The 16,635-nt window shown below is 39.7% G+C and overlaps 1 protein-coding gene across 5 annotated transcripts in view; it reads left to right on the top strand.

The window, feature by feature from the left end:
- The window catches only part of prpf39 (PRP39 pre-mRNA processing factor 39 homolog (yeast)), a 64,520-nt gene that overhangs the window by 19,894 nt on the left and 27,991 nt on the right, over positions 1 to 16,635 (top strand). For all 5 annotated transcript variants that reach the window (XM_072568428.1, XM_072568430.1, XM_072568431.1 and 2 more), the window contains exons 5-6: positions 10,640 to 10,807; positions 11,503 to 11,662. In XM_072568428.1, the coding sequence (XP_072424529.1) occupies positions 10,640 to 10,807; positions 11,503 to 11,662 (328 nt within the window). The remainder of the gene's footprint in view (positions 1 to 10,639; positions 10,808 to 11,502; positions 11,663 to 16,635) is intronic.

Genomic DNA, 16,635 nt, shown 5'->3' on the forward strand with positions numbered 1-16,635 from the left:
CACATCCTTCCTATAATGCAGTGACTAGATTGTATGCAGTACTCCAAAAGTGGCTGCACCAGAGTTTGTACAACTGCAGCATGGCCTCATGGTCCTGAAACTCAATCCCTCTACCAGCAAAAGCTAACACACCATATGCTGCCTTAACAGCCTTATCAACCTGGGTAGCAACTTTCAGAGATCTATGTACCTGCACACAAAGATCTCTCTGCTCATCTACACTTCCAAGAATGATAACATAAAGATCAAAGCCAAAGGCACGGCAATCTCCTCCTTGGCTCCCCAGAGAATCCTAGGATAAATTCCATCCGGCCCAGGGGACTTGTCTATTTTTACACTTTACAGATTTCCTAACACATTATGCACATCAATCCCATCTAATCTAGTAGCATGATCTCCCAGTTTTGAAATGGAAAGAATTTTGAGTTAATCTGTGGAACTAGTGACTAAATTTTATATGCATTTTGAATTGTGCTGTTTGGATGTGTTATTGCACACCTCCATAGCAGTTAGGGCTTGAACGTGGACTTTCTGGCCCAAAGACAGGGCCGTTAATACTGTACCACAAAAGTCCTTGACTCGCTTCCTCCCTGGTCGTGCTGCTCGCTTGATTGAATTTCAGCAGTCAAAATATTGGAGTACTTTATTCTGCTATCCAACATACTGCAGATTGCATTGCCCTCCCAATTCTTTATTATTTCCTTTTAAACAAGCAGTGCATGGAAAGATTTCTGATTACATCTGCTATGTGGCATGAAGTTGTCTAATGTGCTATGTCAAATTTCTTAGTAAGGGAGCATACCTGTGTCAAATAAAATATATCCTTTAAAGCTGAATGGCAGGTGGTGTGGTTTATGCAAACTTCTATAATTCAGATAACAGCACCAGCTCCAGTCGTCATGTACCAAAAGGCTTTCGTACATATTTGAATGACCTTTGTGCTCCCGCTATTCTGTGCACCTTGGCCACAATGTCTAGCTTGTTTATTTTAGCAGGTTCAAGATTTTAGACCATAGTTGTTTAAGACTGGAAGTCCTAAATCTAAATAAAGGAAACTATGATAAGAGGTGTGAGCTGGCTACAATAAATTAAGGAAAGTTACTTAAAGGTATAGACAATTGCAAGCATGTAAAATGCATGTAGGAAGCTTAACAATTGTTTATTTCTATCAGCGCAAGAAAAATGGCCCAACCGTGGCTACCAAGCAAAATGAGGCATACTATTAGATCCAAAGAAGGAGCTGACAAAGTGACCAAACAAAGCAAACCAACAACAGAGGACAAGAGGATTGATTTAAGAGGTGGACAATAGTATGCTTGCAGGGAATATTTCGATAGAAGCTTTTACAATAATGAAGAGAACAAGATTACTGAAGACAAATGTTGACCCCTTACTGTCAGAAATCAAGCGTTATAATGGGGAGCAAAGAGATGAGCCTAATTAAATGCATATTTTCATTTTTGTCTTCAGGGAGGAGACATAACTTCACAAAAATGTTGGGAATGTAGGGTCTTGTGAAAGGGAGGAACTGAAGGAAATCAGTGTTGGGAGAAGTTTGGTTTAAAGGCTGATTAACTCCCTAGGGCCCAATGATCTCCATCTAGAGTACTGGAAGAAATGGCCCTAGAAATATTATGGATGCTTTGAATCTTTCAAAATTTTATAGACTGTGGAACAGTTCTTAGAGCTACCCTTGAAGCTGTAATGTAACTCCACTTTTTTGTTTCTAAAACAAAAAGGAAGTAAAGAGAAAACAGGGAATACAGACCAATTAAGATTGACATCAGCGGTAAGGAAAATCCTGGAGTTCATTATAAAAGATTTACCAGCCATGCGCTTGAAAACAGTAATAGGACTGGACAATCAGCATGGATTTATAAGAGAATTTTGAGGCTCTAATTAGTAGAATTGATTAAAGGGAAGCCAGCGGTTGCGGTTTACTTAGCCTTTCAGAAGGCTTTCCGTTAAGGTCCCTCATAAGAGATTAGCATTTAAAGTTAAAGCTCTGGTTTGGGTTACTGTACTGATGTGGATAGAAAACTAGTTGAAAGCCAGGAAACAGTAGAAATAAATAGATCACTTTCTCAGTGGCAGGCAGCGACTAGTAGGGTACCATAGCGATTAGTTTTTGGGGCCCCAGCTATTCACAATATATATTGATGATTTTAGATGTGGGAACTAAATGTAATATCTCCAGTTTGCAAGGAGGCACAAGGCTGTATTGGGAGGTTTAAGTGAGGAGGATGCAGGCATACTTTGATTTGGGTAAGATTAATGAGTATAATGGTAGATGAAATATCTGGATGAATGACATTAACGACTTTGGTAACAAAAACAGGAAGGCAGATTATTATCTGTCAATAAATTGGGCAAAGGGGAGGTGTAGTAAGACCTGGTGTCCTTGTACACCAGTAGCTGAAAGTAAGCATGCAGGTATAGCAGGTGGTGAAGAAGGCAAATTGTATCTTGACTCTCAGAATGAGATGTTTCAAATGGAGCAGCAATGATGTCTCACTGCAATTGTTCAGAACCTTGGTGAGAATGCATTGAGAATATTTACAGTTTTCTTCCTTTTTATCTGAGGAAAAATGTTTTGGCTTTGAAGACGGTGCGGCAAGTTTAGCAAACTGGTTTTTGGGATGGCAGGACTGATATAGGAAGAGGGGGACCAGTTAGACTTTATTCATTGGAGTTTAGGAGAATGAGGGGGATCTCTTGGAAACCTATAAGTGCTTTATAGGACTATACATGTAAGTGCAGGAAAGATGATCCTTAAAACCAGAGAGTCCAGAACAGGGGTCACCGTCTAAGGATATGCTTTAGACTGTTCGAGGCTGCAGTGAGGAATATCTTCACCCAGAAGGTGGTGAGCCTGTGGTATTCTGTCAGAGAAAGCAGTTGAGGCCAAGACGTTACCTATAGTCATACAGCTGTAATCCATAGAAACAGATCCTTCAATACAATCTGTCCATGCCGATCAGATATCCTAAATGAATCTAGTTCCATTAGCCAGTATTTAGCCCATATCCCTCGCAATCCTTCCTACTCATAGAGCCATCCAAGTGCCTCTGGCAGCTCATTCCAGACACGTACCACCCTCTGCATGAAGAAGTTGCTCCCTAGGTTCCCTTCAAATCTTGCCCCTCTCACCTTAAACCTATGCCCTCTAGTTTTGGACTCCCCCAGCCTGAGGAAAAGACCTTTGCTATTCGATCCATGCTCCTGATTTTTATAAACCTGTATAAGGGCACCCCTCAGCATCCGATTTTGCAGGGAAAAATAGCCCCAGCCTATTTAGCCTCCTCTTATAGCTCAAACCCTCCAACTCTGGCAATATCCTTAAGTCTTTTCTGAACCTTTTCAAATTTCACAACATCCTTCCTAAAGCAGGGATACCAGAATTGGGCACAGTATTCCAAAAAGTGGCCTTGTATAGGTGCAATGTGACCTTCCAACTCCTATACTCAATGCACTGACCAATAAAGCATACCAAATGCTGCCTTCACTGTCCTGTTGACCTGGGACTCTACTTTCATGGAGCTATGAACCTGTACTCCAGGGTCTCCTTGATTAACAACATAGCTTTTGGAAAGACGTTGGAATGGCAGTGTTGTTGTGGTGGATGATTTTTTAGCTGAGAGAAATTTCAGTGGGAGACCATTTCAGGAGTAGTGACCATCATAGTGAGTTTTCAGCTGTTTCTGGATCGAGATAACAGCAGTCCTCGGGTGAAGGTGTTAACTTGGCGGAAGGCGAACAACAACAATATTAGGCAGCCTGACATCCGTGGTGGGCAAGTTGTTGGAGGGAATCCTGAGGGACAGATGTACATGTATTTGGCAAGGCATCGTCAGCGTGGCTTTGTCTGTGGGAAATCATCTCTCACCTACTTGATTGAGTTTTTGAAGACTTAACAAAGAGGGCAGAGCATTGATGTGATCTGTATGGACTTCAGTAAGGTGTTTGACAAGGTTAGCAAAGTTAGATTTCCTGGCATACAAGGAGAACACGCTATTTGAATACAGAACTGGTTCAAAGGTAGAAGACTTAGGATGGTGGTGGAGGGTTGTTTTTAAGACTGGAGGCCTGTGACCAGTGGAGTGCCATTAGGATCAGTAGTGGGTCCACTACTTTTGGTCATTTATATAAATGATTTGGATGTAAACACAGGAGATATAGTTAGTAACTTTGCAGATGACCCCAAAATTGGAGGTATAGTGGACAGTGAAGAAGGCTACCTCAGAGTACAACGGGATCTTGATCAGATGGGCCAATGGGCTGAGGAGTGGCAGGTGGTGATTAATTTAGGTAAATGTGAGGTTCTGTATTTTGGAAAAGCAAATCAGAATATAAGAATAGAACTTGTACACTTGATGATAAAGTCTTCTGTAGTGTTGCTGAACGAAGAGACCTTGGAGTGCAAGTCCATTATTCCTTGAAAGTGGAGCCTCGGGTAGGATAGTGAAGAAGGCATTTAGTGTACTTTATTGGTGAGAGCATTGAGTAGAGGAGTTGGGAGGTAATGTTGCGGTTATAGAGGACATTGGTTAGGCCACTTTTGGAATATTGCGTGCAGTTCTGGACTCCTTCCTATTGGAAGGATGTTGTGAAACTTGAAAAAGTTCACAAAAGATTTGCAAGGATGTTGCCAGGGTCGGAGGGTTTGAGCTATACAGAGAGGCTGAAAAGGCTGGGCTGTTTTCCCTGTAGCATTAGAGGCTGAGGGGTGACCTTATCCATGCCCCTTATGATTTTATAAACCTCTAAGATAAATAGATAAGGTTTTTCCCTTGGGTGGGGGAGTCCAGAGCTAAAGAATATAGGTTTGGGGTGTGAAGGGAAAGATATAAAAGGGACCCAAGGGGCAACTATTTGACCCAGAGGGTGGTGTGTGTATGGAATGAGCTGCCAGAGGAAGTGGTGGAAGCTGGTACAATTAGAGCATTTAAAAGACATCTGGATGAATACATGAATAGGATGGGTTTAGAGGGATATGGGCCAAGTGCTGGCAAATGGGACTAGATTAGTTTTTAGGATATCTGGTCAGTATGGACGAATTGACCAAAGGGTCTGTTTGCATGCTGTATATCTCAACGACACTCTGAACTGAAGAATGTTGATTTGAAGGCAGCTGTTTGACAGTAAATCTACATCAGAAGTGAGAATATTATCAAACAGTGGTTAAGAGTTCAGGAATGGTATATTCCTAAGATTGAAGGGTAGATGTGGCAAGTGATGTCAACCTTGGATGACCAGGGATGTCATAATCTTTTCAAAAAGGAAAATGAAGCATACTTAAGGTTTAGGAGCATGGGAACTGACAAAACCCTTGAGGTATAAAAGGAAAGTAAGAAAGAACTTAAACAAGGAATTAGAAGGGCTAAAAAGGGTCATGAAAAGTCATTAGCAAACAGGATTAAGGAGAATCCTAAAGCTGCTTATATGAATATATTTTAAAAAAGTAACCAGGGAAAGGGGCAGCCCATTCAAAAACAAAGAGAATCTGTGGAGCCAGAAGAGGTAGGTGAGGTCCTAAACAAATACTTTGTGTTGGAATTCACCAAAGAGAAGGAATTGATCGAGGATGATCTTGGGGAGTATCGAGTTTCTAAGCCAAGTTGTTATTAAAAAGGAAGAGGTGTTGAGTCTTTAAAACATCTTAATGTAGATAAGTCCTCAGGACCTGATGAACCTATCCCAGAATATTAAGGGAGGTAAGAGAACAAATTGCTGGAAAATTGACAGACATCTTTGTATCCTCTTTGGCCACAGCTAAGGTCCCAGAGGACCGGAGAATAGCCAGCGTTGTCCCATTGTTTAAGAAGGGCAACAGCGATAAGCGTGTTAGAAATCACACACCAGGTTATAGCCCAACAGGGTGTAGGACCATTTGGCTTAGCCACTTTGGCGCGAGCAATTCAGAGCGGCCGGTTTGGTGCGACTAATTTTGGCGCAAGCGATTCTGCGCAGTTCTTATTTATTCCTTTTTCAGGCTTACTTTACAAGCATTAACGAAAGCAATAAAAATGTTTATCCTCTTCAGTAAAAATGTTTTAAAAATAAAAGTGAAAGAAACAAGGCAAATACAAAATTATTGATGGCATTTTAATGAGTTATTTTATTTTAATAATTTGAATATTAATGTTTTAATTTTAATAACTACTACATAACTACAAAACAGTTCTGCACCAAATGGGTCTGCACCAAAATATATTTTAATATTTTTATTAATTTCAATAATTTAATCATAGTTTAATAACGACTACTGAATACCTACAAAACGGGTCTGCGCCGAAATGGGTCGCGCCAAACCGGCCGTGTCGAATTGTTCGCGCCAAAGTGGCTGTGCAGAATGGTCCCACTCAGTCCAACAAGTTTATTTGGAAGCAGTAGCTTTTGGAGTGCTGTTCCTTCATCAGAACCACCTGATGAAGGAGCAGTGCTCTAAAAGCTAGTGCTTCTAAATCAACCTGTTGGACGATAACCTGGTGTTGTGATTTCTAACTTTGTCCAGCCCAGTCCAACACTGGCTCCTCCACACCAGAGATAATCCTGGAAATTACAGGCCTGTAAGTCTCCTGTTGGTGGTAGGGAAATTATTGGAAAAGATTCTCAAGAACAAGGTAAAAGTCCATTTGCTTCTAAATGCATATTAATGATAGACAACATGGTTTTATGCAAGGGAGGTCGTGCCTCACTAACTTGACTTTTTTGAGGAGGTGACGATGATTGAGGGAAAAGTGGTTGATGTTGTCTACAAGGACTTCAGTAAAGCCTTTGACAAGGTCCCTCATGACCGACTAGTACAAAAGGTGAAGTCACATGACATTAGGTGAGCTCACAAAATGGTTATGGAACTTGCTTAGTCATAGGAGACCGGGCAGCAGTGTAAGGATGCTTTTTGGAATGTAGGGCTGAGACTAGTGTTCCATAGGGATCATTGCAGGGACCTCTGCTGTTCATGATCTACGCAAATGATTTAGAGGAAAACTTAGCTGGTCTAATGAGTAACTTTACGGAGGACACAAAGATTGGTGGAGTTCTGGATAGTAAAGAGGATTGTCAGAGGATACAGCAGGATATAGATCAATTGGCAGCTTAGGTAGAAAAATGGCAGATGGAGTTTTCAGATTAGATTACTTAGTGTGGAAACAGGCCCTTAGGCCCAACAAGTTCACACTGACCCTCTGAAGAACAACCCACCCAGACCCATTTCTCTACATTTACCCTTTCACCTAACACTACAAGCAATTTAGCATGGCCAATTCACCTAACCTGCATATTTTTGGACTGTGGGAGGAAACCGGAGCACCCGGAGGAAAGCCACGCAGACACAGGGAGAATGTGCAAACTCCACACAGTTGCCTGAATTGGGAATTGAACCGGGTCTCTGGTGCTGTGAGGCAGCAGTGCTAACCACTGTGCCACTCTACTGCCCAGAGTTTAATCTGGACAAATGTGAGGTGATGCATTTGGAAGGTCAAGTACAGGTGGAAATTATACAGTGAATAGCAGAACCTTTGGGAGTATTGAAGTGCAGCGGGATCTGGGTGTGCAGGTCCATAGATCACTGAAGAAAGCAGCGCAGGTGGATAAGGTAGTAAGAAAAGGTTTATGATGCAAGGGCTATTGAGTATATGAATAAGCAAGTTATGCTGCACCTTTTAGAACTTTAGGCAACACTTGGAATATTGTATATTGTCCTGGTCCCCACACTACCAGAAGGATATCAATGCTTTGGAGGGGGTACAGAAAAGGTTTACCAGGATGTTGCCTGGTATGGGGGATTCTTGCTAAGAAAGGTTGGTTAAACTGAGTTTCTTTTCATTGGAATACAGGAGGTTTGAGGGGCAACCTGAAAGAAGTTTACAAGGTTGTGAATGACATGGATAGTGAAAAATAAGAGGCTTTTTCACAATTGTAAAGGGGTCAATTACTAGGGGACATGAGAGCTTCCCTGAATCTGGCCTCTGTGAGAAAGCACTTTTTCCTTAATCTTTGGGTCAGATCAGAAGAGAGTGTTTACAGTGAAATACAGCATTTCTTTGTTACAGTAATCAATACAATGTGGTCACTGTGTCCTTTTGTCTTACTCTAAACACCTAATCCTAAGAGACATCTGCACTATAATGTGCATTCCTATGGACAGCCCCAGGTTCCCATGATTTTATGGTGTTTACCAGATATTATAATCTCTGGACCTTGAGATCTTCCTATGCATCCTGTTCAATTGTATTCCAGTTACTGGCTCTGCCCCTTTGGATCTGTCTCAGGCTTGCTTATTTCTAAGGACAGCTTAAATTCAATTATTCATTATATTTCCCACTGTCCCAATTATGTGTAAAAATATAAAAGACAGTTTTAACTGCTTGATATAAGATTTGTAATATTGATTTGTTTTAAAATTATACAGGTACTTCTGTTAGCACTTTGTTCGCAGTCTAATAATTACAATCTGTTTTGTTCAGGGTGTAAGAGAAGGCATTTCTTGAGACTAACTTTTACACCTATGTTTAGTTTGTTTTTTCCCTAATGTTTGTAGTATACTTTGGTTATATGTGTGTCTGTCCTTTTTTTTATGTTGAAAACTGCTACTATGCTTATCTGAAAGACCTTTAACTAAACCTATTTCTTAATATTGCAAGTAACTTCAAGGAAACCACTTCACTACAAAATAACTTCAGCTGTTGTCTTTATTACTGCTTAGGGAGTCAATCTGGCTGGTGCATGGGTTGAGACTTGCACCTGGTGTTATTCATTTACTGGGACAGTTATCTTTTCATTAATAAAGCTAGGATCATTTAGTTGTCTATGTTTAGGCATCCTCTTATCAAAACTATCTTGGGTAGGGGCCCCCTTGCTGACCTTGGAGTAGTCCTGTTCAAAGGTACCATTATGTTTCAGTTTGTAAGCAGGCTGTTTAGTTTTGCTTATTTTTCCTTTGGCCATTTTGTCTCTTAAAGCTGGAGGAGGCTGTTTCAGTCTATCTAACCCTTGTTGGCCATTTTGTGTAAACAGTCATGGGCCATTTTAATGTAACCAGGTACAGGCCACCCCTACAGTTCACCTCCAAATATTTTCATATATGTAAATGATGAAAAGCAATGGATGCAGCACCAATCCTTGTGGCGCACAGCTGGTCACCGGCCTCCAGTCTGAAAGAAACCCTCAACCATCACTCTGTTTTCTACCCTCAAGCCAGTTCTGTATCCACTGGATAGTTCTAGTATTCCATGTAACCTAATGTTGTTAACCGGTCTATCATGTGGAGCCTTGTCAAATACTTTGTAGAAGCAGTTATAGATTTTGGGCTTCTAGGATCGTTGAGGAGAAAGTGAGAACCAGCACAGAGTTGTGAAATCAGCCATGTTGAATGGCAGAGCAAAATGCCTGAATGTCCTTCTCCTACTTCTCCTATGTTTCACACTTTTGAAATCACTCAGAAACTGATCCCTTTGCATTATTCAGTTCCATGACTCTGTTCTGCAACCCCTACACTTTTTAACTATCCTCAAACTACCAACCAAGTCTTTTGGCTTCTTCCAATAAATATAGTCAGTTCTTCTAAAAGGCAATGGTTGGTTTCTTGTGCAACCCCACAGTATAGAAAAATCGCACTTTACCAACACTAAGCACTATTTCTAATGTAATAAATAGCATTGCAGTCAACACACTTAAAAAGTTCGTGCTGTAGAAACAGCGTCCCCAGTTCGTCAGTTGTGCTACAGTGAATTCAGGTTGACAAAATGTGCATTATAACAGAAATCTGTATCAGAAATGCTCTTTTATAATACATCTGAAAATACAAATTTTAAAGAGCGCATTCAAATATGAATTGTACCATTCAGAGAAACATGTAATTAGAGACTCGTTGAATCAGTAGTAAAAGTGTTTGTTTATTGCCGAACACTCACACTCAATCTGTGAACCTGCCCTATTGAGCAGCATTTTAAAATATACAGGCAGTCCCAGGGTTGTGATTGGGTTCCGTTTTGGAGTCAGTGTGAAAGTCTGAACATAGAACCATGTTCATACAGGAAGTGTTTGTGTGTCTGCTCTTGAATATTGCATCTGTATGAGGCAGCATCCATAACCTCTTGAAACGTTACTTGGGAAAATACTGTCTGGCCTGCTGTGTTTTTCCAGCACCACGTTTTTCAACTCTGGTCTCCAGCATCTGCAGTCCTCACTTTCTCCTAAAATACTGTATACACAAGAATACATGATGCAATTTATTATACTGAAAATGGGTATATCAAGTATTTTAAAATAGTACATCATTTCACCACCTATGGTAACCAGTACCTTTTTTAAAAGCATTCATGCCAGAATTTCAAAACATACCAATCAGTGTTGCGTTACAAAAAGATCCATCTCCATTTGCATGCCTTCTATAGCCTCTCTTTAAAAATCAACAAAACAAAATCCTTAAGTGGTGGTTTGCTTGTCTGAGGTTGGAGGGCTTTGCTTCTAGCTCATTTTATGTTTTGCAATAACTTAAAGATGAGAACTCACTGCGCTGTTTGTAATTTCCACTTAAAATTCCATGGTCTTTACTTCAAGTAAGCTAATTTGGGGAATTGTGCAAAATAATCTGCAGATCACAATGACATACCAACGTATTTTCATATTCCTACAGTGTATTTGAACATGCTGTGTTAGCTGCAGGGACTGACTTTCGCTCAGACAGACTTTGGGAAACTTACATCAACTGGGAAAATGACCGGGGAAATCTGGAAGAAGTGACTACAATTTATGATCGGATTCTTGGTATTCCAACGCAGCTTTACAGTCATCACTTCCAAAGGTACACTAGAAAATTCAAAACAAAATGTTTTTTTCCACACACCTGTTTGGTTCAAATCTTGCTTATTGTTGAAAATCTTACTCTCAAAGTTTGAGTGAAGTTTGGAGTTGATGTGACAAAATCTCAAAACAATTGATTATGGAAATATGAAATTAACAGTGGTTAAGTATAGAGTGAGAAAACATGTGTTTTTGTCAAGTTGTTTAAGGAAGTCCGTTCACTGGTTGACTGGGACAGATTCCATCTTGTATGATGTCTGTATATTGGTGAATTAGTGTTAAGATTTTTATTGTTGCATTTTATTGGGCAATTCATGAGTATTTTAACTATTCCACAGTTAAAACCATTCTTGACTTTCAAACTACCCTGTTTCCTGACCAATAACCTCTGCAAAAATCAATGAAACTCAAAAATTGTGCTGACCTTGGAATATTTTTAAATTCTCCATATTCTTAGTAAATTAAAAGTGGTAATAGTTTATTTTTATTTTTGTGCAGAAATTCTACTACAGTCAACAAAGGATTAAATGTGAAATTCTCAATAAACTGAATCTTCAGGGTAGGAAAATTCCAATAGTGTATCCCAATATTTTGTATTATAAACTGGAATTTTCTTTCCTAACTCTTTGTCTGGTAATGAATGACTCATTAATCTACAATTTTACACGAAGTTTGAATAATTCTACTGTTTTTCAGGTTCAAAGATCATGTTCAGAATCACTTGCCTAAAGATATAATATCTTCAGAGGATTTTATTAAACTACGTCAAGAGCTGGCATCCACAAATGAACATTTTGATAATGTTACTCCAGGAAATGATCTAACAGCTGGAATTGATATAAATGATCCTGCTCAGGTAATGTAGACTATATATAAATTCTGATTTTATATATGAATCCTGTAGTGATTCTTGGGTAAAAGTTTTATTCTCTACTTCAATATGCAGTCACATGAACATCATAGTCTATTCAGGTAATATGTTTCTTTAACTTTACTCACTGGGGTTTTGAAAAGCATAGTTCTAACTGTTTTATTTCTAATCTAATCTGATGTCTTATGCTACGGCACTGAGATGTATTTTGACCTGGTTTTTGTTTTTGATAGAAGGTTTTAAGGCAGAGGTTCCAAGCTGTCTATTGAAAATTCATAAAGTAAACAGCTGGTGAGGCCTTAGTTTTCTTATTAAAGTTGGGACAATAGAAGCAGCTTGAATGAATGGGTGTAGTCAAGCTCCCAGAAAACCAGGATTTTTGCTTGTAGCTTTCAGCAATTGTTGCAGAGATCTCAGCAGGTTTTGGAAACTACAGTATATTTCTCCCTGTTGCACTTTCCCAGAGTTTTCTCTTTAGTGTTTTGCTGCTGCTGGAGATGCATATGAGACTGTGTTTTTCTGAGTTTGCCTTTGTCAAATGACATGTTACTATATTGGAACAGTTAATTAGTAATTTACTGGGTCTATTAATTAGTTATTCATTATAATAGAGTTACGGCTAAGCTAATTTTTTTCTTCTGTTCTTATAGTATATGAATCAAGTGCCTTGCTTGACAATACATTTAACCAATCAAATAGCATTTAGAACGCAACACCTTATGCATACATTTTAAAATAAATAAAATCTAGTGTCTACGCTAATTTAAAATATTTGGAGGGGGGTTTGGTCTGGTCTGTAAGTCTATTCACGTAAAGTTCAGTTGAGTTAGTGGCATGATTAGCCCTCACTAATGGGTAAAGCTCATCGGGTCTGTCATGTCATTGGCCATGATTGATCAGGTCATTCAGTTTCTTGACAGAAAATTAGATTTAATAAACTTGTTTGTTTGAAGTGTTAACAGGGCATAAACTGGAAAGAGTGCAAAGAAGATTTAAGAGGATCTTGTCAGGACTCATAGGCCTGAGTTATAGGGAGAGGTTAGCCAGAGTAGGACTTTATTCCTTGGAATGTATGGGAGTGAGGGGTGACTTTATTGAGGTGTATAAAATCATGATGGACATCGATAATATGAATGCGTATAGTTTTTTTTCCCCCCCAAAGGGTGGGGAATTGAATGAGAGGGCATTGTTTTAAGGTGAAGGGGGAAAGATTTAAGAAGAATCTGAGGGCCAATATCTTCATACGAGAGTGGTGCGTATATAGAATGGGCTGCTAGGAAAGTGGTTGAGGCAGATACAATAGCAAAATTTTTTAAAAAACATTTAGATAGGCACATGGGTAAGAAGGGTTTAAAGGGATATGGACCAAATGCAGGCAATTGGACCTGGCTGAGTGGACACCATGGTCAGCATGGACCAGTTTGGGCTGAAGGGCCTGTTTTTCATGCTGTATTACTCTATAACTAATGAAGCCTAATGATTTTGTAATGTATGTAAATTTCCAAAAGGTATTCAACATATTTCTGCAAAACAGGTTTAAACAAAGTTAGAGCTCATGGAATAAAAAAGATGGTAGCAATGTGGGTATGAAAGTAATTGGTTCAGTGACAGGAAACTAACTGTTAGAAGTGATTTTTTTTTGGTATGGAGGAAGGTTCTCTGGGTCAGTGCTTCTGCATTTCCTTAAGAAATGATCTAGACCTTTCCTCATTCCTGAAGAAGGGCTTATGCCCGAAACGTTGATTCTCCTGTTCCTTGGATGCTGCCTGACCTGCGCTTTTCCAGCAACACATTTTCAACTTTAGAAAGTGTCCCCATTTCGTCATTCACATTACAACAAATTTGTGTTATTGAAGCTTGAGTTATAAGAATTGCGTAGGAGTATGCTTAAGAAGGAAATCGGGAAGGCAGAAAGGGGACATAGCTTTGGCAAATAGTGTTAAGGAGAATCCAAAGGGATTTTACAAGTACATTAAGCACAAAAGGGTAACTAGGGAGAGAATAGGACCCTTCAAAGATCAGCTAGGCAGCCTATGTGTAGATGCAGGACATGGGTGAGATACTAAATGAGTATTTTGCATAAGTGTTTACTATGGAGAAGGGCAAGGAAGATATGGAAAAGGGGAAATAGATGGTGACATCTTAAAATGTCCATATTACAGAGGTGGTGGTGCTGGATGTCTTAAAAACCCATAAAGGCGGAGAAATCCCCAGGACCTGATCAGGTGTAACTTGGAACTCCTGCAGGAAGCTAGGGAAGTGATTGCCGGGCCCCTTGCTGAGATATTTGTATTATCGATAGTTGCAGGTAAGGTGCTGTAAGACTGGAGGTTGGCAAATGTAGTACCACTATTTGAGAAAGGTGGTCAGGAAAAGCCAAAAAACTATAAACCAGTGTGCCTGACATTGGTGGTGGACAAGTTGTTGGAGGGAATCCTGAGGGGCAGACTTTGCTTTTACTTGGAAAGGCAAGGACTGATTAGGGATAGTCAACATGGCTTTGTGGATGGGAAATCATGCCTTACTAGTTTGAGCTTTTTGAAGTAACAAAGAGGATTGATAGAGGCAGAGCGCTGGACATGATCTATGTGGACTTCAGTATGGCATTTGACAGGGTTCCTCCTGGTAGACTGATTAGCAAGGTTAGATCATGTGGCATTCAGGGAGAACTAGCCATTTGGTTACAGAACTGGCTCAAAGGTAGAAGACAGTGGGTGGTGGTGGAGGGTTGTTTTTCAGACTGGATGCCTGTGACCAGTGGAGTGCCACAAGGATCAGTGCTGGGTTCCCTACCTTTTTTTCATTTTATATAAATGATTTGGGTGTGAGCATAGGAGGTAAGGGTCTGTTTCCATGCATTACATTTCTACGACACTATGACATCAAAATTTGGAGGTGTAGTGGACAGTGAAGAAGGTTACCTCCGATTACAACAAGATCTTGATCAGATGGGCCAATGGGCTGATGGAGTTTAATTTAGATAAATATTTTGGGAAAGCAAATCAGGGCAGAACTTGTACGCTTAATGGTATGATCCTGGGGGAGTGTTGCTGAACAAAGAGGCCTTGGCGTGCAGGTTCGTAATTCCTTGAAATTGGATTTGCAGACAGGTTAGATAGTGAAGGCATTTGGTATGCTTTGCTTTCTTGGTCAGTGCATTGAGTATGGAAATTGAGGTTATGTTGTGGCTGTACAACACATTGGTTAGGCCACTTTTGTAATATTGTGTGCAATTCTAGCCACCTTCCTATTGGAAGGATGTTGTGAAACTTGAAAGGGTTCAGAAAAGATTTGCATGGATGTTGCCAGGGTTGGCGAGTTTGAGCTATAGGGAGATGCCAAATAGGCAAGGGCTGTTTTCCCTGGAGCATCGGAGGCTAGGGGTAGTCTTATCAAGGTTTATAAAATGATGAGGGGCATGGATAGCATAAATAGAAGAGTTCTATTCTCTGGTGTGGGGGAAATCCAGAAATGGAGGGCATAGGTTTAGGGTGAGAACGGAAAGATATAAAAGGGACCTAAGGACCAACTTTTTCATGCAAAGAGTAGTGAGTGTATGGAATGAACTGCCAGAGGAAGTGGTGGAGACTTGTACAATTAGAGTATTTTAAAAGTCATCTGGATGGCTATATGACTGGCAAGGGTTTAGAGGGATATGGACCAAGTCCTGGCAAATTGAGCTATATTAATTTAGGATATCTGATTGGTATCTTTTTCCATGCTGTACATCTGACTCTGTGACCTTTACTTGAAGACACGGCACTATCTACATTTTAGTAGAAAGATTGTAGCGAGTGGTATAAACTGAAAAGAATAGCTGGAGCATAGACACCAGGGTGTATAAGTGCATAAGTTATTCAAGTTGGCAGGAGAAATGAGGGAGTAGTTATCCAATATAGAGTATCCAGGCTTTCTTAGTAGCAGCAAAAAGAACATGAGCAAAGCGGTTATGCTGGACTTGCATAAGATACTAGTTGGACCTCCTTTTGGAGTATTATGTATAGTTATGGCAGCACACTTCAAAGAGGATGTGAATGCATTGGTGAGTGTGCTGAAACAGTTTGAGTGGTTCTATGGCTGAGAAAATTCAGTTATAAAAATAAATGAAAAGTTAGGACAATTTTTGTTGAAGAGATGGCTAAGGAGATTTGCAAGTTTTCAAAATTGAGGTGTTTGGATAGAGAGAATCTGTTGCTATTTGTAAAAGGATTGGGGTTGAAGGATACAGATTTGTAATTTGTTAAAAGACAAATATCACAAGAAGCTTTGTAAGTAGTTAAGATCTGGTATGCAAGTGTGGTGGAGGCAATTTCGGACAAGGTGGTCGAGGAGAGTGGGTAATTGTTCCTCTTCAAATGTGTAGGGTTATGGGAAGAAGGTAGGTGAATGACACTAATTCGTAATGCTAATTTGCAGAGCTGGTGCAGATGTAATGGATCAAATATGCTGCATTGATCCTACGAGAAGGAAAGTAGATTTGTTGAATCAGTAATTTGCCCTTCACTGAAGAAAACATACAAAATATTAACTGGAATGGCACCTTAAAATAAGTTGTAGAGAGGCATTTATTAGGTTTAATATTTATAAGCAACAATATGGAGAAAGTTATTGGGTTTAAGATTTTCATATCTTCAGGACTTGATGGTTTTCACCCTAGTATGTCCAGAGTAAATGTGAAAAATTTGCAGATGTTTTAATTGTCTGTTGCTCTTTAGATTCAGAAATTCTGCATTTGGACTGGAAAATTAAATGGTGCTGATATTACTTAAAGTGAGCAAAAACAATTAAGGCACAAAATTTTGCGACTTGTTTTCTGTAATCCTAAATTGGCGAAGAGCCATTGTTAACCATAAGCTGTAGAGGCAAAAGATAAAAATAGTTCTGTGCTTCAAAATGTGTGGTGGTGACATTTGTTCATGAATTTCTGTGCCGACTTGTGAAGAGTGAAAGATGTGAGT

This window comes from Chiloscyllium punctatum, chromosome 4 (genome assembly GCF_047496795.1).
Source record: "Chiloscyllium punctatum isolate Juve2018m chromosome 4, sChiPun1.3, whole genome shotgun sequence".
NCBI classification, from domain to species: domain Eukaryota; kingdom Metazoa; phylum Chordata; class Chondrichthyes; order Orectolobiformes; family Hemiscylliidae; genus Chiloscyllium; species Chiloscyllium punctatum.